General features: G+C 38.4%; 1 protein-coding gene and 1 long non-coding RNA gene across 5 annotated transcripts in view; one reads left to right on the top strand and one right to left on the bottom strand.

Annotated features, from left to right (window-relative positions):
• Positions 1 to 9: 9 nt before the first annotated feature.
• On the bottom strand, positions 10 to 17,607 carry LOC311443982. 2 transcript variants are annotated; one of them, XR_014697604.1, is made up of 5 exons: positions 17,419 to 17,607; positions 17,179 to 17,270; positions 15,562 to 15,624; positions 12,401 to 12,491; positions 10 to 1,153 (listed from the first exon to the last, which is right to left on the bottom strand). It is a non-coding gene; the product is annotated as an uncharacterized lncRNA (long non-coding RNA). The 2 variants fall into 2 exon arrangements; XR_014697605.1 differs by lacking the exon at positions 10 to 1,153 and adding an exon at positions 1,178 to 3,309.
• A 312-nt stretch (positions 17,608 to 17,919) lies between these two features.
• Positions 17,920 to 23,674, top strand: part of DACH2 (dachshund family transcription factor 2) — a 283,138-nt gene continuing 277,383 nt past the window's right edge. Inside the window, exon 1 of one of the 3 annotated variants that reach the window (XM_084534682.1) lies at positions 17,920 to 18,486. In XM_084534682.1, coding sequence (XP_084390808.1) covers positions 17,966 to 18,486 — 521 coding nt within the window. In that variant the 5' untranslated portion in view covers positions 17,920 to 17,965. The remainder of the gene's footprint in view (positions 18,487 to 23,674) is intronic. The other 2 variants (XM_084534681.1, XM_084534680.1) reach the window with 2 other exon arrangements.

The following is a 23,674-nucleotide window of genomic DNA, read 5'->3' on the forward strand; positions in this document are numbered from 1 at the left end:
AGAAAAATGTTAACTTTCTTCTGAGGCATTCGGTGCTGCTTTCCCTCTTCCTTCTCCTTGGGAGGAAAGGAAGGGGAGATGGGGGCGAAGGATACAGGAGTATTTTGTGACACAGAATACCAAAAATAAAAAGTCATACTTAAAAAAAAACACACGTAGATGAACAACGTAAGCACGCTGACCTGGCATGGAATAGCTACGTCAGCCCACTGGAAATTTCTAGAAAGTTTTAATTTTGCACTTAATGACTTCCATGGGTTTAAACTAATCTCTTCCTATTATTCACCGTGTATGATTATATTCAAGTCTTAGCACCTTAAATCAATAATAACAATAAACCAGCTAGCAGCCTGTTAACACCTTATTACAAGCTCCTTGTTTGCGTAGGGAAAGAATAGGGAGAAGGGCATGAAGCGGCTAATGGAAACCAGAGCCCCCCGCACGCTGTGGTGCTGCCAGACGTACCCCACAGCATAGGACGGAAAACGTTCCAGCAGTGCATTTCAACAGCACAAGAACAAATATAAATACATAATACACATATGTATTTAAACATCAGAACCACATTACAATGCTAATATATAACAGAGGAAATTAGTTGTTATGGATTCAGATGTGAAAGCAGTAAGTTCAAAACATATATTCCTTGTATTTATGCTTTCAACCGTCCCACACAAATGTTAAAGAAAAAATCCGTTTTGCAGCTTCTGTAGTCCAAGTCTGTTAACTGGGCTGCCATGTCTACCTTTCAACCTGTTACAAAAATATTGAGCCCCAGAACTCTTGCAGTGTTGTATCATCCCGACCTCGATGTCTGGAGTAAAAGCACAAAGCATTGCTGTATTGGTTAGTTCAGATAAGACAAATTCTCCTTTCACATCCTTTCCTTACTGAGAAGGAATACTCATGAAAATATAATTTAATTGTGAAAACCTTTTTTTTTATTGTTTAGTGTAATTCTAGGACTGCACTAGAACTGAGTTATTTCTCTGTCAATGTCTTACTGTTTCTCAAGCGTTTAAGTATTTATTCCACCACAATGCTGTTGTTTGGTTCTGTGAATTCCTGTTAGCTTCATTCATAAGATGCAATCAGTACGATCCTATTTCATGATGACAATCATTATCCACTGGACCAGAAATTCTTCTTAGTACTATTTATTTGACAAAATGGATTATTCAGGATATTTAACTGCAAGGTTTGTCAGCTCACAAAACACACCAATATTTTCCCGTGCCTTCCATTTTTAATATCAACAAACATAAAAGTAAAATATGTAAGTATGAATAATTTTTATGAGAATTTCACGGACCTTGAGAAAATGTCTTACCATGTTTTTCTCTTTAGCTATTTAATTGCAATGTCATAGTAACAGAAAGCAGCATACCCAATTCTGCATGGATGAATAAGCACATTCAATAAAGAAGATTTAACAGAGTAAATCAAACACTGGATTAAACATTTTCTGCATAACAGACCACAAAATGGGCATTCATTTTACCAATAGATCCTCTACATTAGAAACAAATAGAAATGCACACCAACATAATTAAACTGCACATCCTGTGGTCTGATTGCAGAATTTCCCTATATTTTATAAAACTAGGCCTCATCAATTAGTCGCCAAACGCATTCAAGAATGCACGCTGACCAGACTAAATTTATTTTTTAACCATTTGTATTAAAGGTTTTTCTGTTTTATGAAATAATTCACAATCCTATATTGCAAAGTGATGATCAGTTTAAGATACTACATTTAGTAGTTCTAAATATTTTTCCTGTAAGCAAGTTTTCCTGCTTTGCTTTCAAGCAAAATGTCTACCTTATAAAAACCTGGATTTTTGCTTCCTAACTTTTATTTTGGATTTTCACTTACTTATACAGCTACCTTACTTATTTTAAAGTCTATGTAGTTAGTGTCTAACTTTACAAAAATGCTTTTTTGAAATACAGTAATCTTATTAAAAAAATCATAAACTATGAGTTTTTATTTTTCTAAATAGAAACACTGAAGTCCAAGGCCATAGAAAAAAAAGCAAGAAGAATCAGTATTAGAACTATGGAGTTTGTAGATACCTCAAAATCTGTTCTCAGATCAAATATTTCCTTCTCTAAACGCAAAAAACAAATACTTCACACTATGATTATTTATTTATTTTAATTACATAGTGTCTTTATCTTGCAGCGACTTCATGTGTGAAATCTCACTCTTTTATTATTCACTTGGTAAATATAGAATTTAATTCTCCTTGAGTACCAGTTTGAATAAGGCGCAGCAGCAGGATCGGGCCTATTAGCTGCTTGAAACATCTATTGAATAACCTGATTTATCCAACTAAATGGCTCATTAGTTCAGGCAGCAAGAAAATGTTTGTGTGTTGCTGAAGTTATGCATGGTTGTCATATAGAGTTTGCTGTTATGCAACTGTCAGTCACTCAAGCATGCACAAACTAGATTGTTCATTAACTACAGAAACAGCCACTCTACATTCAAGCATGTTTGGGAAAATATATTTGTTTACAAATTTCTTTTAAACTCTGATACACATTTCTTCTTTGTTACCACTATCTGAATTTTAACTTGTCCCTAACACAGCTTGCAATGGTCTGTCTTTGTTCCCAATTATGCCCACAAAACACATTATCTGTGTTTTATTCCTTACATTCTACAATAAGACACTGTTCTGACCGTGCACTGTTCTAATTCACATTATAGATTTCAGACTTCAGACTTGCTAAATGATCATTTGACTATCAAATCCATGGAAGGACAGATAACTTGCCTTTGCTTTGTCACACTGAACTTCCTTAGGAAGAGATGTGCTATTCATAATTTGGGGAGTTGTAATAGCAAACTGTACTTAATACAAAATACTGTACTCCTTTTTCTTGGAATTATATAAATTATTCAGCTGTGGGTGAACACTCTTGTGTTTAGCAAAGTGAATTATATTGGGAATGTTGTTTGGCATGTCAAAACTTTACTATTTCCTTCTTTTTATTCTGTTTAATTAATCTAGAGAAGTTCTGGTGCGTAAAATAAATGCTGAGAACAACAGTAACAATCTCTTGATTTGTATCAACAGATCCTGCTTAAATCTTACAGATAGTGCAACTGAAAATGTAGATACCTATTTAATGGTTTTATTTTAATCAGAGGTTTTTTAGTGTAATTGAGCCAGCCATCGTACAGTCTGTTTCATTTTGTTGTCTTCATAACGATCGTGCAAGGCTGTCCATACTTCACAGATAGTACAGTGGTGTTAGCACACCGGGCCTGACCTAATCTCCATTGCAGTCATATGAATCCTGTCATTTAACAGAATTGGGATTAAACCCTAAACTGCAAATTCTCATTCATATGTAGATACCAAATTCCCATTGATATGAATTCCTTTGATACAGTAATCTTGGCCTTGGTAGGCCAGTGAACAAAATATGTATATATATATATATATATACATATATAAATGAAACCCAGCTTCTCAAACTAAGAAGCACTGAAATTAATTATTAAGTTTCCACTTTGATTACTAAAACAGGAGTAAGTTGTATTTTTTTTCAGAGATGGGAAAGGAGAATTAGATTTGCTCTACTTCTGTAAGCATGCAAAGCAACAAGTCTCTTTTGCCAATTCTTTAATTAACAACATTCTTCAAGAATTCTGTCGGTCTCTCATTGCAGTCAAAACATTCTTGTACAAACTGAGTACAGAGGAGAAAGAAACAGGATCATAGCTTTGATCAGTCTGCTTTGTCCAGCACAACTGGCAGAATATGCAAAAAAGGCTCCACTACAGCTTCATTAAGGATTTTTAAGGAGTCCTAAAACTACCAGTATGCAGGATAAATAAGATAGTCTATGCAATGGCTGAAAAGTTCAGTTAATGTTTTTGCCACAGGTTATTCTTTCATGCTTGAAATAGCTGATGAACCTAGGATGGTGACTCACATGCTGCTGTTTTTTTGCTTGTCTCTTAGTGACATGGAGGAAACTTTCTTTAGGAACTGGAGATTTAGTGAACTACTGGTAGTAGAATCAGACTGTATCTTGATTTACATTACCCTAAAAGCATGCTGTTAGTGCATTTATATGCAGTATGTGGTGGAAGTTCAGTTTTTGATTTGGTCAGATTACTTCTCTCAGTGCTTTTTAACAGTGACTAAAATCATTTGGTATGGTATGTGAATTAATATTGCTGTGTTTCTCTTTTAGTGTTTGTGGTGGTCTTTGTTTGTTTGTTTATTTTAATAATTTAGGCATGTTTGTAAAACACCATTTTACCTTCCTAATCTTCATTCTGCATCTTTTCTCTTGATAAAAAAATATGTATTTTGTAGTACTACTAAGATTGACACAGAATGGTGTAAACTATTATTAAAACTGAAATAATCTCAATATACTTAAGCAAAACACTAAAATTTTTTTGTATGTGTCAATGAAAAAATAATCAGGAGTTTGTGACAATGATTTGGGTTTATACAGTGTAATTTGTTAAAGCAATGTATTCCTCTCCAGAAGTTTCCTTACATTCCCTGGTGAAATGTTCTTTGCCATATATAAGAGGTTGTTGAGACTACGTTGACAAGGTGGTGTTTCTGGCAGAAGTTTGCACATCACTTTTTAACCTTTTTATTTCAGACTTTACACTGTATATGGCTTACCAGTTCTTCCTATTCAAATGAATAAAAGAAAATGCTACTTACCATCACAGTGTAAATTGTGATGAACACATTCTGTAAATGTATTCAACATTATTAGAGCTCCCAAGTTAAGACTGGTCAACAAAATGGCAAAATCAGTTTTCCTACACTGATGTCAAGATAATTGTGAAGTGTGGAATATCCACACTGCATATATAGGACTGTGCAGCAGGCAGTTCCTGCCTAGCATTAGAGAAGAGGCTGATGTAAAAGCCAAAAATGTATTCTGGAAATACTGTGGATTTTTAATTAGGATTAAGCACCATGGCAGTTGAACCACAAAAGATGTAAGGAAACTGTCTAACCACAGCCACGTAAATCATACTGATTTATGGAGGCATGAGTTGCAATTCTGTTTTCCTCACTTAAAACAGATTTCTCAATTGCCAAATGTGAAATAAGCCAAACCCTGTGTATTCTTCATCAAATGTGTAGGCTGTTAAATAGAAAAATTATCAACTTGGAAATGACTCCAGCAAAACTGGAAAAATGTGGTATCTTTGTATGAACAATCCCCTAATAAATTCAGAAATAGGTTTGCTGGAAGATTTTTTTTTCATCTGCAGAAATAATGCAGATACTATAACATATATGTGCTTGAAACCAAAGAAAAAGCAGTACTGAAATTAAACCTAAGAAATTGTAGTTCCTCCACCAACACATGACCACTTTTGCGACTGAAAAATACATGGCTGTCCCCATATGGGAAGATGAGTCACAAGGACTTAAAAGTTTTCACTCAGTTTCCTGCAAGTTTTAAAGATTCTGGGCCTTGATCAAAAATCAGAAAAATTAGTGGTCAGCTTGAGAATGCAGGAGAGATCTAGGAAGTTACATGGAGGAAACCTGGAGAAAATCTGTGAAATTCCGTAAGGCTTCTTCAGAAACTTCAGCAGGGGCTTAAACCAACAGAGCCTGCCTGCCACTGAGTAAACTTGAGGAGGATCCCTGACAAGTGTAAGGGATTTTTACAAAGTAAGCCATTTTCCTACAAGGACTGTTCTTGACTAATGAAGGATAAATTATAAGAGAAAGCAAACAACAGAAGTTAAATATATTAAAATATACGCAGTTGAACCTTATCCATGCTAGTAAGGAATTAAATTGTAAACTCTTCTAGAATATATGCCTTTTGTATATGTAACAAATTATGTTTTTACAGCTTCTTCTTTATATATTCTAAGTGTTAACTTTGCATTTTTCAATCATTCTTTTAATAACTAATGTCTTCTGTTTCTTTTCATCTGCTGAAAATGACAACAAAATTCAGTATCAATAACATCGTAAATTGGTAAGAATTACTGTAATTATGCAATTATAAAACAGGATGTTACAAATCAGAGTTTGGTGCTTCTCGTCCTAGCAACTCCATTGTTTGTATATTCCAGCTTCTAACATCTTGGTCAATCATGGTATTTCAGAAATAACCAGTAAACAACAGACAAAAAGAAACTGATTGGATATATAGCCCTACAAAGAATATATAAAGTGGTGCAATAAATCAAGAGTAGTAAATGTGTGTGTCTAGTGCTATTCAGTTACTGCCTTGTTTCATTTGCAATATTACTTGAAGCAGTTATTACTGCATAGTAAGAGGTTTTCAGGCTTGTGTTCTCAGGGTTTAGGAAAAATATGCCTTTTCCAGCACTCTGGAGACTGTAGCTCATTTGAAAAACTAACCTCTTTTCTCGATAAATATCCCTTTTATTTATTCATTTCTTTTATTCATTCCTTTAGGCTTGCTGCCAATTTATGAATACAAACTCTTTAGCCATTAGGGCATACTTTTTACTTCCTTACAGTCAACACAAGTTTTATCATGCAAAGTTCAGCGTCTTACATCTTAGATCTCTTCTAATTGATAAACAAAACAGTTAGAGATGAAATATTTATTGCTTTGAACATGAGGTAGGAGTAGTTATCTCACTGTATATATTTTTTTTAAAAGTGTGCACGCAAATAATGAAGAAAACATTAGTTGGTCTGGGAGATAACATGGCATATCACAAAAAAAAAAATAAAAAAAAAATACAACCCACAGAGTGCAAAGCTCTAGTTCCTCATTTAAGGAGAATAAAAAAAAAAAAAGTACAAGATCTTTGAGTATCTTTTTTAAACAGTATTCTTCTCCAGTCTTGAAAATCAGAAATGGGACATGGCTGAAAAGAAAAAGTCTTGTTTTATACTCTCTTAAGTTCTGAAACTGAAAAGGCTCCCTTAGGAAACTCACCATAAATATTATCATATAATTAAAAGGGTTTAAAGTAGTCCATAAAGCTAAGTGAATTGATGTGTCTCATATGCAGTATTTTTACTTAGACTTCACCAGAGAAACCATAAACAAAAGACTATAAAGGCCCCAGATAAAATGAGTTCTTGCAGGCTTGGATTCTTGTTAAGACACACTTATCACTAAGGACTCAAACATGAAAACGTATCCAAGAGACACCTGTAAGTTAGGAATGAATAACAGAGAGGGACCAATTTGCTAGTAAAGCAAGCTATCAGTTGTATCAGTTAAGTTAAAAAAAAAAAAAGAAGATAACAACTATGAAATGATGAAAGCAGATGAATAAAAACAATGAAAATCAGTGTTTGAGGTTGAATTTGCCTCTGTTTAAATGTGTGGGGTCTGTTGGTGTTGCACTTAGTGCTCTGCAGTGAAAGCAGAGACTTGGTTCAGGCTTTACAGCTGCAGTGGTGAAAACTTCTTAGCCTAGCTGAGGGTAGATACAGCCAAGAGGAGCTGCAAGACCCTCCTACTCTATTCACCCCTGAAAGAACATACCTAAAAATAGCTGTCACTTGTAGGAAGGTGATTTGGGGAGAATTTTTGTAGTATTAAAAGGACTGTGACTAAAAAGAAAGCCACCAGCTTCTACAGCCATCAGTCAGTCTTCTTTGTAAGAAAGAGGTGTGATCACCTCTTATTTTTAGTAAGTACATTTACTAAAGCCATACACAGGAAATGCCTCCTTATAAAACATTTCCCCCACAACATTAGAATTAAATGAAGTTTTATAATTTAAAAAATCTGTTTGGGATTTTGAAGCCAGAGAGTAGAAACAGTGGTTCACTGATAAGAAATTTGAAATTAAGTTTTGCTTAGCTTGCCTCTGAGAGCAGATTTTTTTCTTTCAGAAATTTGAAACTGGTGCCAGGGTATGCGCAGTGATGCTTTTGAGAATTCAGAAAGGACAGTTATGATTTAACATCTATTTTTCATTAATCCAAACACAGTATATGCTACTTAAATGCTAGCTTTTTTGTGCAGAAATTAAGACATCCACACTGCACTTATTAAACTTTAATTAAGCTGTATGTGTCTAGGAAAAGAATGTTTATACTGTAAACATTATGTGGGTCACCAATATTAAAGTACTTAATGTTTTTTATTAGATGTTTGCATTTTAATTTGTCTTCAGGTGGTGATGCAACTGAGTATTACGGTACATTTAAAACCTGAATTTCAACACCATGACCACAATAAGCATCTTCTCCAGTTCATGCTCTTATACAGAGAGAGTGATAATGTGTAAAGCTAAAACAACAGGAGCAGTCAAATCCGGTTGTAGTCTGAGTAAAAAATTATAGGTTGGAATGCAACAAATCATAATACATTGTACTAATTAGAAGACTTTTTTTTTTCCTTTTTGTTGTCACATCATGTTTTGGGGGGTAAGGTCTAGGCTTGGTGGTTGTCAGTCCTAGTGGATGGTTACATCATAGACCCATTCAAAACAGTAGCAGTTCTTTGATAAGTTAATTTCCGCAATAGCAGAATTGCTAATTGTTCCCCAAATTCTGATTATTCCTAGAAATATAACCATACCTCTCAGAGCAATTTTCTATCACAGACTCTCTAAGGGGAGAGAGACTTTGAGCCATTATACTTGTTTAATTCTGCTGTGCACCGAAAATGACTCAGAAACTCTAAAGCAGAACTAATGGGAACATGATGTTCACTCCCTGTTTTTGTACCTATTTAGCACCTTCTGAGTGGCACTGCCTCCTCTGTTTGATTAAGTAAATAAAAGGAAAGAATAGGTCATATCTCTTCAGATTCTGAAGGTGCTAGATGAATATTAATTCTATACAGTTTATATAGACCCTTATATGGGCCCCTTCGTTAAGCCAGAAGAGTCAGATTCCCCCCCCCCCAGAAGAACACTGCAGTTGTAAATGTTGAGGCAGATTATTAGGAAGATTTGCAAGAGTAACTACTTAAAATGGTCACATTCATTTTAAAGAAAAGAAATATAATTGGTATTTGCATAGAAGAAAATGGATGAATTTAAATTTTAGTTGATTATAATTATTGTCATCATAATCATCATCATTATCTTTGTATGTCTAAATGACTGATTCAAAGAAGAATTTTAACACATTTCACATGTCACTGCAATTCTTTTCTGTTTTGTGCTTTAGCGCTTAGGGTTTTTCATTTGCTTTTTTCAGTCTGAACTTTTCATGGAAGCTATTGTAATCTTTTTAAAAGGTGGAAAGATGTTTCAAAAGAAGTCAAATCAAGAAGTATTGCATATGTTCATTTAATTCTTCAATAAAATATAATCAAATTGTACAGAAAAAAAGGGTAAACTGATACTGTGTGATGGCACTTCAAAATGCTCCTAAGAGTTTCTGAACAGTAATGTTCATCCTGAGCGTGGCCTGCTTGACAGGATTTTAAATAGGGTTACTTATGTGCAAATTGGTTAAGTGGTAGGGCATTCAGACAAAGATACCATTCAAAAAATTAGTTACTAAATTGGAACTGCATGTAGATCTTGCATTCCTAGAGATACAGAACGTTACTAATATTTTTTTCCTACTTAAATTATACACTTATTGATAGAGGTGATATTTAATTATGTATTCCATGTTATTGTTACTACTGTGAAAAGCATGTCTTCCACCAGCAAATCTATATTGTGTGAGTTTATCAGTATTGACAATTATGAAGGGTTTGGATCAACAAAATGCGTAGGTGAAGCAGTTTCGTTCTTACTGAGTTTATATCACATCAAATCACAGAGGAGCAATCAAGACTACAAAGACCTTATACTGTGCATAGTAATATAAATAAAAGTTTTGTAATTGCTATTTGCCTGGGTAACTTTGAAATTGCAATGAAAAGAATGCATTTCGCAACAGAGGATCATCACAGCTGATGTGACAGCTACAATTCTTGATGCTTGGCATCTTTCATAAATGAGGACTTGGTTTTCCCATAAGTTAAACTTCAGTGTTAATTCATTTTATTTGGTTCCTTTACTCTCCAAACTTTTAATGGAATCTGTTATCAACATAAAGAGAAAATAATTCTTCTGAACTAAAAATCACTTATCTCCCTACCACAAAGTAAGAGACCAATGATGTGTAGTTGGCTCTGTGTACACACATAAGCTGGAAGCTACTGTTTTACTTTATGCTGTCCTGTAATGAGGCACGAAGTTTAGAGTCGCAGATAACTCTATAATGTCAGGAATTTAAGCTTCCCTTATACAGTTGTTTATGTACTGAGTACATCTTTTTTGGGAGGTCATAAAAGGCTGTAGCTAAACAATAGAATTGGATGCAACATTAAATAACATACATTAATGTCCAGGGTGTACCATTATGTGTACGAAATGCAGATGGGTTCTGCCCTTTGGTAGTCTGATGGCATTAGGGTACGCTGCACATTGGTGTCCATTAGCGATTTGTACTCTGTGGGTCCCATGTGCCAGGCCAGATTTAAATCTATATCCTACATTTACATTTTATGAAAAATGTTATTCAAATCCCAAGGTCTATATTAAAATATGCTCTATAGTCTTTGTGAAAAAATACAAAGAACTGGTCATTTAAAATAATAATAATATATAAAATAATAAGATCTTTAAAATATTGTTGGGTATAATTTAATCAAATTATAGAACCTTTCTCTAGAAAAATTCTGAAGAAATTTATTTGTTTTACAGTCATCCAGGGTGCAAGATACCCTTAAATCCATGACATGACAACACTTTTTATGAAAAAGTATGACCAAGAGCTATCTCAAAGTGGCAAAAAGGTTTCAGGACCAGGCTCACTCCTTAGGGAGCTTGAAAAATGGATCAGAACACTGAAGGAAAGACTTTTACAAAGTCTGTGGGAAATTAGGAGTTGCTAGTGCTACAGATTACTGGCCTTAATTTTGCTCTTTGCTCTGTACACCCTAGACTGTCTTCTACAGAGGTATTTAGGATTTGTGTTCTTCTAAAAAAGAAGCAGAAGGTAGAACATCCTGAACTTTATCAACCACTAACAGTATTCCACATGAGGGTATTCATACATTTGTTAATTTGCATTCTGAATGGAATGTCTCTAACCTTCCTGAGTTTGTGTTTTAGGGATGAAGGGTGAAAATGACATCTACCACCTCAACCAGTTTGGACCAGTTCCATTGATTTTTACTCAAAACTTCGTATCAATTTCAGTAAGAACTGGCAACATAAATTGACGCTACTGCATGGCTTTCAGAAGAAATGTAGTATTTATGAAGACAGTAAACAGAAATTTTGTGCAATGCAAAATACCCATTGATGCCCATTTCCAGCAACAAGATTTCTATTAGTTTGAGAAGAGCAAAACTTTGAAATGTCTGGTAGCATGTGTGTTAAAAATACACACAAATACAGAAGCAGGCCCAAATTTTTAATAATAAAATGTTACCTATATTATTAAGTATTAAAATCTTTATTGTGTCCTTAAGGTTTTAGACATAACAAATATTGAAATATCTATGTTTTTTTTTTTTTTTTTAAATATGGTGATTTCTTAATGTTTACTCTCACATTTATAAAAGATATGTAGTCTAGAGTGATGTAGATCAATTATCCCTGTATGTGTGAAATGCTGTAAAAAGATCAATGAGACCTGAACACAAGGAGGCATCTTAGGATAACAGCTGCAGATGCATGCATTCTCTGGGAAAAAACAAACAAATTAATACACACTGCTCACCTTTTATGTTTTGCCCTCCTCCCACCCCCCAAAATCCCTGCCATTATTCTTTCCAACTGTTAAGTGCATGAAAAACAAAAGAAAACAAAACCAAACCACCACAACAAATAAGGACAGGTAGCAGCCCACATATCAATCAGTACAGGCAAAGTACACTAAATGGTCACTCTTGGAGCTAAGACCAAATGAATGCTCTGCTTAGAGATTTGTTCTTGATGGGACTTAATGGTTGGAGTACACTTTCAACCAAATGCTGTATATTTAATGGCTGTATGGAAAACTGCAAGTACATACCTTTACTAAGATGAGCTCAAGATAATTACTTACACAATATTAATAATTCTGCCAATTGGATTTCCACAAAGTAGATTCAATAAAATACTAAAAATATTTATTCAATAAATCAATTACACTTCTGATTGAGTCTGGATAGCTATAAATTATTTTCTCATTGATAAAATTTTGTTTATGAAAACCTATTTTCACGGAAACAGCTCTTAAGATCTTTATTGGAAAGTACTTTGCTGTTGGGCAGAAGATAGGAGAATTAATGAAATGTCCATGGAAGCCTTGTAAGTTTAATAAATAATAATAATAATAATAATAACATCAACAATAATAATAATGTATTTTTTTAATTGTTGCTTGAGGTAGAATGCAGTGTCCATGTTATAATAATAATGCCAAAAAATATAAGGAAAATCAAATACCTTCTTATCCCACTAGATGGTGGTGCCTTCAGACTAGGGTTGTGGTACTTGAACAGACAGTGCAGGAAAATCTTTGCTTTCTTTAGCTGACCTGCAAGTACACAGAATGAGAGATGAGGTTAATCTTGTTCCTCTGGGGACATTAACAAGCATTCAGGTATAATGACTTACTAAATATATTTGAGTTCATATTATTGTGTTCATAGTACATTTTGTTATAAAGTGTGTTTTAACTTCAGTATACATCTAACGGCATTAAGTTCTCTCCCTGAAGAAGAAAAGGTGCAAACAATATTAAACTTTAATGATGATTGTATCTCACATAAAACAGCCTTATTACATTAAAGGTCCTGGCTTTGCAGTTTTACTGTCCTCTATCCTCAATTGAAAACAAAATCCAGATTAAAGTAGAGAATCATTAACAACTGAATCTTTTGTTTATTTCAGTTGAATTATCTTAAAGTACTACCCAGATTTTTATACAACAAACATGTTACTTGCTTTCATGGAGAACAGTATTTACACATCATTTAGACAAAGAGTAACTGTCCAAGCATCAATGGTCACATCTCTTCCATTATAGAAGTTAAGTAAAATTTTAATTAATAGGAAGAGTAGATAGAATCTGGTTTGAGAGAGTATTTTTGTGCTTTAATTTTCTCAGGTTCCTATAGTAAATGGTCAAATCCTTCACGTGTCAAGCGAAGCTTGAGCTGTTGAGTAGTCCAGACTATGACCTGGAGTGCTCACCTCTAGGGCTGTGTCTACTGAGGACTGTTCAAAAGAGCAGGCTGAAAATCACACCCTACTATGGCGCAGAAGGCAAGCCTGCAGATGCACTCACCCACTGCTGAAACATTAATGTTAGAGCGCTCAGACTAATAAATGTATAAACGTTGCCAGTGAGCTAGCTTGCTGTCAGTCACACCAAGCCTAGAGTTTAGTGTGTACACAGCAACCCACGTGGACAAACTGCAGCATGCGTATGGTGGCTCTGGATAGCACTCTCTCAAATTTGTATAAAGGTAGTCAGTGAGTTCTGATTTTGCTTTTGAGTTTCCCATTGAAAGCAGTTAGTGAGACTTGCACTGAAAAGATCAAAATTATTCTGAATTGTTTTTATTTTCCTTAGATATTATGTTGTGCATAGTATAAAATATGATGTAGTATAAAAAATTAAAAGCTGTTTAATGGATGAAGAACGTAGGGCAAGATAAGCCCTAGCATTAGACTTCCCAACTGTTCTCTTTAAAGGTGATGTAATGGTAAAGAAAAAATAAGGATGTCTGTTAGTATCTTGGAAAAGACAGCGTTAATTAAGAATCTCAGACCTATTCTGCAGCCTGTAACTGTTGTTACTTAGTGGATTTTACTTCATGTCACCCTGCTTCTACGTGATTACCCAACTGATAATAACCAGGGTCATTATTTTTTTTTTCTTTCTGTATTTTTCTTTGCATTTATTCCCTTCCTCATATTCTACTCTGCTACCTTTCAGTTCTCATCTTTGCAGTAACTACTCAGTTTTCTATTTCCTTTGCAAATAACATACATCAGCACGAGTGGTGTCAAAGTGCTGAGATATGCCAAATGCGTGTTTTTTCCAAGCAAAGACACAGACTCAAAAGCCCAGATGCATCCACGTAAGAGTGTCCACTGCTGAAACAGGCTTGAGCTGTTACTCTTTAATGAGTGCCTGGTAAGGGCATTCCTTTGCAAACGCAGAGGAGCGAGGCAGAAAAACAGGTAACAGAAACGAATGTGGATGCGTGGTTATTCTATAAGGCATTAAATATTTTGCATGTTGGAGCTTTTCCTGACTGCACCACTGAGAGAAGACCCCCTCTTACCTTCTGTAACAAGGCGGGCAGGACTTTGTAAAAGCCCAGAGAAGCAAAATGCACTCCAATCACTGCTGCTCTCTGCCATTAGGGGGTTGAAATGCAGCATTTGCCAAGAGAGCAAGTTCCTTTATTTGATCTCTTTCAATTGTACCAGTATAACTGCCAATCACAGGAAATACCTCTAATAACTCTTCCTTTTACTTAATAAGGAATACCACATCTTTAAAACATTAGAAACAGATGTCACTGCATTACTTCACTGCTGATGTATGTAATAGAAATGACACACTAATTAATTTAATGCAGTATAAATGTACTGATTATTTATCATGGCTGACAATAAAATTATGAAAACATTCAATTACAATCAGCAGTAATTCATTATTTATTGATTCTGCATTATGCACACATTAATACAATACATTTAATTATATAAGAGAAAGGATCATTTTTCTATTGATACTTAAGACATTTAGACTCATCAGTTTCATTTAAAATCCTTGATGTTTAGGTGGGAAGTTTTAATCCACACTTCCAAAAAAAACTCTACTGAAATGTCAGAAATAAATTGAATACAAGTGCCAAGTACCAGCACATCTAGAAAAATGTGGGTAATAAGAATGACATACTAATTTCAATCCCTTCATTTTTTCGTATTGGTGGCCTACGTTTGTTAATATAATCATGGTTACTCTTTCCCTTGAAAACCAAGGGCATTAAACACTAATCTAGCAAAACAAAACAAAAAGCTTTTTGTTTCTTTTTAAACCTGTGCTCAGAATTAGCTACATCAGTCGCTTGCATGTTCATGACAGAAACTCAAAGACTGCCTTAGATCAGGCCCCGAGCAATTTTTTTTTGTTCAGGACTAAGAGAGTATCATCATCACTAGGGCTCCAGTCAGGCCACAACTCTCAAAAATGGTGTTTCATTTCATTATGGTTTGGGAGAATTTTAAATTATTTATTTATTTATTTATTTATTGTCCTTCAAAAAAGAGAGCGCCCAGTTGCCTCTGACCCTCCTAAGTCTACATTCACATTTACATCTCAGAAACCTCCAGATACAAGAGGGAGATCCAAGATCTTTGCTAAAAACTAACATTTTCTCAATAACCTCCGTGCGCTGGACATACGTCTATCAAGTCTGCAAAACTTCTTTATACAAAAAAAAGGGGGGAGGGAGAGAGAGAGGGAGAAAGAGAAATAGTGAGGAAGAGAAGGAGAGGGAAAACAAGAGGGAAAACAAGATCATTTATCTTAATGTAATAAATCTACAGAATTCATTTTTAATTATTATTTTTTTTAATTTTCCTACCTCAGCTTTGGGTACAGCAAACTGAGATGCAAGACAAACATTACTACTGATCCTTCCAGTCTTCTAGAAACAAAATGATTACTTTTAGTTATTTCCTTAACATATTACTTCAAAAACTGCCCTTTATCATTGTCTTCTAGTCAGTTGGATCACCCATCTCTTCACCTACAGGATCCACGTGAGCCAGCAGCCCCATTTCTGCCAGCTGGCAACAAGTAATTTACAGAAAGCTGTTGACTGGCCCTAGCTGGAAGGACTGGGGCTTCTCTCTCTTCTGTAGCGTCACAAAAAGAGCTCTTTAACATTTCAATCCAATGGGGCATATGTAATGATGATAAAAACAAAAGCAAACAAATAGAACCTTTGCTCGATATTTTGCCATATGTACATGGCCAATTTTTGCAGATAATATACAATTCGCTAATACTTCTATGGCTGACAGTGTTAAAAAAACTATTTTGCATGCCAGTCTGAAATCAGCAAAAATATTTAAACTTGAAGTTTAAAGAAATATTCTAAAATACTTATTTAAGCTATAGGGAGACGTACAATCAAATTGCATGCTGCTGGACTCCATTCAAATAAACCATCTGGATACTTTATAAATGACAAGATATTACCGTATGATTGTTAGGCTTTAGTAACTTTGCCTTGTTCTGAAATAAAATTACAGCGAAATAAAAATATTCATTGATGTAGTTGATTTGTATATGCTTAGCTGAACTGGACAGCTGCCTGGTATTAATTCTCAAACCTTGAGCATTTTCTTAGTTTAAGAGCACTTCTTCTCTCCATGGATAGTCACCTCTCAAGGGTACTGTTTTTACTACAGCCTTTATGATTTTATATTGCTTCACGCCACTCCAACTTGCTGGGTGCTGATGCGCAAGGCTTCCTCTGGCCTTGCAAAAATTCTGTCTTATTTAGAAATATGTTTAGCTTATGGAAGACATTAAAGTCAAAAAGGAAAAAGAATTCTCACAGTGGAATTTGATTGTCACATTAATCTCAAAAGTAAAAAATGTCTTTAAAAGGGCAAAGCCAACGCGAAATGCTTAAACCTGATTTATTAAATCTCCTAATGGCAATTATGCCCTGTAAATTAACCCCCTAAAGTTTCTATTTAAGTCAGCTACTTGCTATTTCTATAATTTCTGGTGCATAAAAATCCCAGATAAGTTCAGGGCTAAATCGCTCCAAACTTTTTGCCCAAGTAGATAGCCCCTGCCTCACAGAACTTGCAATCTAAGGTTCCGATCCTGGAAAGTTACAAAATAGGAGTATTCTCACTGAAAGGTATTCATTATATTTGAAGTTTTTCATTTCACCCTAGGTTATGTGAAAATTCTGCCTTAGTCTCAGCCAGCTAGACGAGGGGCCTAAAATGGGCAGGGGCTCTTCCTAAAAGATACGTACCACTGATGGAGAGAAAACCAGGTTTCTCCAGAGAGCAGATCACTCAGCTTATCAAATATAGCAACTTAGTTAGCATACAGGCATCTCCCTTCGCCTAAAATGGGATTACTCAAAATGCAAAAACATCAGGTTTTTGCACAAAGGGATTTGCAGAAACTCCACCAGCAGGCATAACAAAAGGAGGGAGAGGATGGCACATACAGGCGGCGTGGTCCTGGGAAGAGTTGCAGTGCTCCGCCGGCACCACTTGTCAGCTGCGTCTCTACTTTTCTGTTCGCTTTGCTTACTGGATGCTTTAGGAGGAAGAAGAAGAATAAAAAAGAAAAGAGAGGGAGAAGTTGAAGGAGTAGGGAAAGGAAGATGAAAAAAAGTGAGACAACGTGCAGGCGAGCAGGAGGAAAGGATGCTGATAGGAAGGAGGAGCGGGAAGCGCGGTCGAACCTAGGTGCAGCCAGAAAATCGCCTCAGCAACGCGCCCTGCCCCGGCTGCCAGCTGTGTGTCAGTCAGGCTGCGCGCCCCGCTCGGTTATTTTCACGGGGATCCCCTCGGAGTCGCCCCTCCCGGCCCGGCCAAACTTTCCGAGCCCACCGAGGGGCAGCCGGGACTCGGCGGGGCAGCGGCCGCCCCTCACGGCCGCCTCACGCGGCTCCGTCCCCTCCTCACGCACCCGCCCCGCGCCGCCGCCTCAGCCCCGACCCCCCCCCTCGCGGCTCCCGCCTCGCGCCCCCGGCCCAGGTGCAGCGGCCGGCGCTGCCCCGCCCGGCCCCGCCCCGCCCCGCCGGCCGGCAGCCAATCGCGGCGGCCGGGCCGGAGGCGAGCGGCGCGGATTGGCTGCGGGGCGCCGTCCGTCAAGCGCCCCGCCCGCCCCCCGGCGGCGCTGGGGAGGGTCCGGGCGCGCGGCAGGCGGGCGGTGCGCGCGGCTCGGGGCGGCTCGGAGCGGAGCGGTGCCGCCGGGGGCGCGGGGCTGCGGCGGGCGCCGGGCTGGCCATGGCGGTGTCCGCGCCGCCCGTCATCGCCGCCACTTCCAGCGGCGGCGCGGGGGGCTCGGGCGGCTTGTTCCGGGCGGACCCGCTGTACTCCAGCCCCGCGGAGTCCCCGCGCCTCACCAACAGCCTCGTCAACTCTTTCCTCGGCGGCGGCGGAGGAGGTGGTGGTGGAGGAGGAGGAGGAGGAGGAGGAGGAGGCGGCGGGGCCGGGGCGGGCGGCGGCGGCGGCAACGAGTGTAAGATGGTCGACCTGCACGGGGTGAAGGTGGCCTCGTTCCTGGTGGAGGGGCAGGAGCTGATCTGCCTGCCGCAGGTCTTCGACCTCTTCCTGAAGCACCTGGTGGGGGGGCTGCACACGGTGTACACCAAGCTGAAGCGCCTGGATATATCGCCCGTGGTGTGCACGGTGGAGCAGGTCCGCATCCTGCGCGGGCTGGGCGCCATCCAGCCCGGCGTCAACCGCTGCAAGCTCATCACCAGGAAGGACTTCGAAACTTTGTACAACGACTGCACCAACGCCAGGTGAGCGCCGCGGGGCTGGGGGGCTGCGGCCGGCCCCCACCAAACTTTTCCCTTCGCGGTACCTCGGGCGCTCCCCCCCCCCCCATTCCCCCTCCCCTGCTTCTCCTCCTTTCCCTCAAAGTTCTCCGCTCCGTGCCCGTGACACCGCCGCAGGTTCCAGCTCCGGCTCTGAGAGGGTCCGGACACCAGGTCCCGGCCCCCGGGTCCCCCCCGGGTCCCCCGCAGCCCCCCGGGTCCCCCCCAGCCGCCGGGTGCCGCCGGGCTCCGGGCAGCGGCTCCGGGCCCGATCCTGATCCCGGCCGCTCCCTCAGCGAGCTCCGAGCAGCGGCGCGGTCCCGGCCGGGACAGCGGCTCCGCTAATTAGCCCTAATTAACGGGGGCGCCTCAGGGGTGCCCCCCTGTGCCCGTAACGCCTCCTGGTGCCGTGCCGGTGCCGCCGTGCCCCGCACCGCGGCCGCTGCCGGGAGCCGGGACGGGGCCAGGCGCTGGCAGCGCCCCCGGGGGGTCCCCGGCAGCCCAGAGCCGCCCCGAAACGCGTCCGAGCCCCGCCTGGCTGCGAGTTTTTGGTAACGAAGCGCTCCGCTAAAAATCTCTTTGACCAAAGTTTTTCCTCAGGGAAATAGGGGACCCGGTTTGGCCACGCAGCCTGTAGGTGCGATCTGATGCTTTCTGCTCCCTCACAGCCGGTGTTTAGAGATCAAGAAGTGCTGGAGCGCTAATTGCTTAAAGCGTGTGTTTCACGACTTTTTTTTTTTTTTTTTTTTTTTTTTTTTTCTTTTTTTTCCTTTGGCCAAGATTTCTGACCGCTCTGGGAAAAAGCAGCGGCTGAGAAGTGAGGCCGGGGAGCAGGAGCGGGGGCTGCGGTGAGGGCTCTGCGGAGCAGCCGGAGCCACCAGCACCTAGGCAGAGGCTGGAGATGTGGTGGGAGCGCTGCCGGGGGGGTCAGACGGGGCAGAAATCGGTCAAATGGGGCAGAAATCGGTCTGATCGCATTCAGAGCTCTCTGTTCAAGACAGACGTTCAACACATGTATGTCAGCACAAGCTCTTCGAGCCCAGTTACGAAAGCGCTATTGATTTCTACCTGTTCAGGAGCAGCAGATCCCGTTACGTTTCCTCGAGTGCTTCTTGCTTATTAAAACATCGCTTCACCTTTGCTTATATCTCTTGAAAATGCCCCTAATTTGAATGACCTACTGATACCAATGTATTACTGCCTTTGTGGTTTTAGATGTAATGTATGATAAATGTTATCAGCTCAGGCAAAACTTTTCTCAAGTATTGTAACTTAACAATGTTAATTGTATTCTATCACGCTTAGCTCATCATTTTATTTAAAGATTTTTTTTTTGGTCTTGGAACAGCCCATATTTCATGGTACAGAAAGTTGGATAAAAATAGCTTAATACATGTGATGCCATTCTCATTTGCTGTGAGCTGACCTGGGAACCACTGCGGCGTGTGGTACCGTACCTAACTAACAAAATGGGATGGGACTGCTCGCGACTGCGTATGCAGTAGTTAGATTCTGGATCTGGGAAGTAAAGTATTGGAAAAACAAGTCCTCTGTTAGGGAAAAAAAAAAAAAACAAACAGTACAACAACAAACCCTTAAATACATGTTGTTCCACTGCATGACTCAAGAATTAAATTTGAACTGAGAATATTGTGCATTGCTCTTGTAATCTCTTTTTGCTGTTAATTGATATGAATGAATGTCTAATTCAGAACGCTGTAGAAGCACGGTTTTAAACTCAAAAACTGTTGGAAAAAGCAATGAGAAACTTTGACTATTGTTATTCTGTATGTTAGCTGACTCTTAAAAATCACCATCTCTTACATTGGTGTACGCTTTTAATTGTCTTTCAGTTGGAATGCAAACCATCAATTAATGTATAATTGAAAAAAGAGATCTTAGTTCTGCTTAGTCTATTGGATTATTTTTTTAGTTGAGCTTGTCTACAGAGCTCTTCAGAAATGCAGAGAAACATGTGTAAGCCAAAGTTTTCGTATGTTCCGTGTTTGTAACGCTACTTACCTATGTCTGCCATCTTTGACCTTTGTATTTCGTAAACAGCATGTGTGTAATTTGCATTCACACATAAACAAAATATTCCTAACTTTGATCGTCATTAAAGAGTGCTGTGTAACTTACATTGGGAGCAAGGTTTGTAAAATGAAACTAACCATTCATTTCACTGCAAGTAGCATCTTGAAGTGCATGGTGAATACAACATGCTTCCAGGATTTAGTTACTAATTTGTGGTATCTTGGAAGTTTACATAAATTGAGGAACAAATGCTTAATTTTTGTAGCAAAACATTAGGTTTACTTGAAGTAGAAGACTATGATCAAGTTTCATTTAAAAAATGAAATAGAACTGTGGAGAGAACATGTCTGTGACAGTAAATACATCAGTCCTTAAATATCACAATAATATGAGTAGGATCATAACGTCTTCTGCAGGGCTTCTGTATTTGATGGCTGTTTTCTGCTGAAAAAAGGCAATGCTGGTCTGGTTTGTTCATTAAATAAGTAGGTAAAACAGTCCACGAGAGAGAATACTCCCCAGAAAACTGCATTTTAGTACATGGCTTATTTTAGTTACGATTTACAGTGTCCAGTTCAGCTAATATTTTGAATTACTTTGACTTTTCACAAATAAGGAAAGGTTTTAGAAATGAAGTTAAGCAGTAAATGCAGGCATTTTATGAGATAATGAGGGTCTAGTTGTGTTGTCTATTAAAAGCTACCCAATAGTCAGCAATACTCAGTCTTTTATAAGGAGAAGGATGTCAAGATTATAATTAATGCAATCTAGTCATGTAGCACCACACAGAGCTCCTGTGTGTATTGATTTTTAAATGTGGACATCTGATTACATAAACTTCTTTGACTAAGTAAATATTTAGCGTGCATTCGGACTCAGCCAAACTAGTGAATTTTGGAAGTAGTGGCATATTGAAATAAGAAATGATCAATTTCTCTTTCCTTTTTCTTCCTCTGAGGGGAGATTTACTTGAAGCATGCTCTTGAGAGTTAGCACCAGCACAGTGAATTCTGTAAAGAGAGGCAGAAGTGAATTTTTCCACTCTCTGAGTGAACTAATTATACTTCTAGAAAAACACCCCAAGTTCTTTTTGGACATATTGCACGTCTGTGCTTCTTCAAAAGTACTGAAATACTTGAACGTTTTCATCAGAAGCATATCTAATCTGGAGTAACCTTGATTAACATTCCCTTCTCTTTTCATGGCAATAGAGCTTCCCATTTGAAGTGTAACATGCTTTTCCTCCAAGATGGAGTATTTGTATGTTTCCTGCATGTGTATATGCATAATACATATGTAATTTTCTACTGAGACTTGTACAACTGAAAAATACTGTGTTTTTGTAGCAAAGACAAAAAAGCCAAACAATTAGGTATTAATGATATTCTCGTTGCATATTCAAAAGGTCTTTGCAAGCATTTCTTCTCCTTTTTTTCTTTTCACCATTTCAACCTGCAGAACTCTTCACTGTCACTTCAAATCACACAATTCTACAAAGATAAAACAACATTTAAACTCATTTGCTTTGGGAGGGAAATTGAGCATTTGCACCCAATAAGCCTGATTGTGGAACTGCATGCAAATTGTGTTTTGATTTATCTCTTTTGCACTTTTTTCCATTTGAATTGATCTTGCATTAATTTTGCCAAGCGGCTCTGTGAGGCTGCAGATGTTGCCCTGTGTTTAATAAATCAATGAGACAGATCTGAATGAATCACTTCAGATGGATTCTCTGCTCGGTTTGATGTCTAGATGTTATTCTTAGCTTGTTATCATGACAGATGCATTAATGTTCCCATACACTGCCAGCAATGTCAAAGAGATTGAAGCTTTTAAAGTGGCGGTATCCCCTTTTCCCCCTTCTGTTAGAATAGCTAAGTCGCCTTTAGGAATAGGGCAGAATATAAATTTAATCGTGACATTCTTGTGGGGAAGATGCTAAACTTCGGACAGTATTCCAACACAAAGTCACGCAAATACAGATTCACATAGAATGATTAATTATTCCTAAATAGCGGAGATCAATATTAAAATCTAAACATAGGTAGCTCCTTAATAGAGTAACCACTTTCTCGACATTAATATTTCATTGCAATAGGAATGATCCGAATAAATAATATAAGACTAGAACATGTTAAAAGTGTTACTATAAATAGAATATCGCCATGTCCAAATTGATTACAGGCTGAAGCAAGGCTTTCTTTAACAAAACAAAAAAACAAACCAAAAACCAAAAACTTACTATTGTTTCTTTTAGACTTAAATACATCTGGATTCAACATCTGTTAGATGCAAAATAAGAAAACCAGTTTATTGTGTTCCCAGTCTGACTTACCGTTTAGTGCCAGATATGTTAGAAAAGTTGTCGGTCACCATTAATTTCTGATCTGAATAGCCTGGTAGCCATTATCTTGGATAGAACCTGTGGAACGCAAATCATAAAAGAGGCTGGAATGTGTCTTTGTGGAAGGGTTTTAAATTCTGGAAAAGACTGCACAAAGTGTAAAGTACTCTGCCATGAATAATGAAGATCTATTTCCCAAGTAGGCTACGCACAGGTTTTATTGCCTTTTATTCTTCAGTGTTTATTAAAACACTTGCGGTCTTCCTTCCCTTTCTTTAGAAGGTAGAATAGTGCTTTGTGACTTGTTTCCATCAGTTTGTTAAACCTCACTTCTTACTCTGATGCTTTATTTTTAAGATATTAAAAGTTATCAAGAACGTTGCTTGCCCTGATCTCTCCCCAGAACAGAAGAACTTTTGACTCGCTGTCATTAAGGCTTCTGAGAATAAAGTGGGGAAACTGGCTGTAACAGATCTAGATTTATGTTGGTATTCTTGCTCCAGTAGTTCCAGTTTGATAAAGGAAACAATATATGTAATAGAAATTCACAGTTTATTCAAATGAGTTTAAGCTGCAGCATTGTTATATTTGCCTTCCTTTCGCCAATATATCAACGTGTGGCAATAGCATTATACTTAGCAAGCTTCCAGAACTGGCCAGCCCTGTAGATGGGAAATCGTTCTCACACTGGGCTGCTGTTGGACACGCAGCCTGTTTGTGTCTGCGCGTTTGTTTCCGAGGCAGGCGAAAAGGAAATTTGGTAGAACCGAGGAGTGCTGCAGAGATCACAGAAAA

The sequence above is a fragment of the Aythya ferina genome (genome assembly GCF_964211825.1).
Source record: "Aythya ferina genome assembly, chromosome: 13".
Taxonomy (NCBI): domain Eukaryota; kingdom Metazoa; phylum Chordata; class Aves; order Anseriformes; family Anatidae; genus Aythya; species Aythya ferina.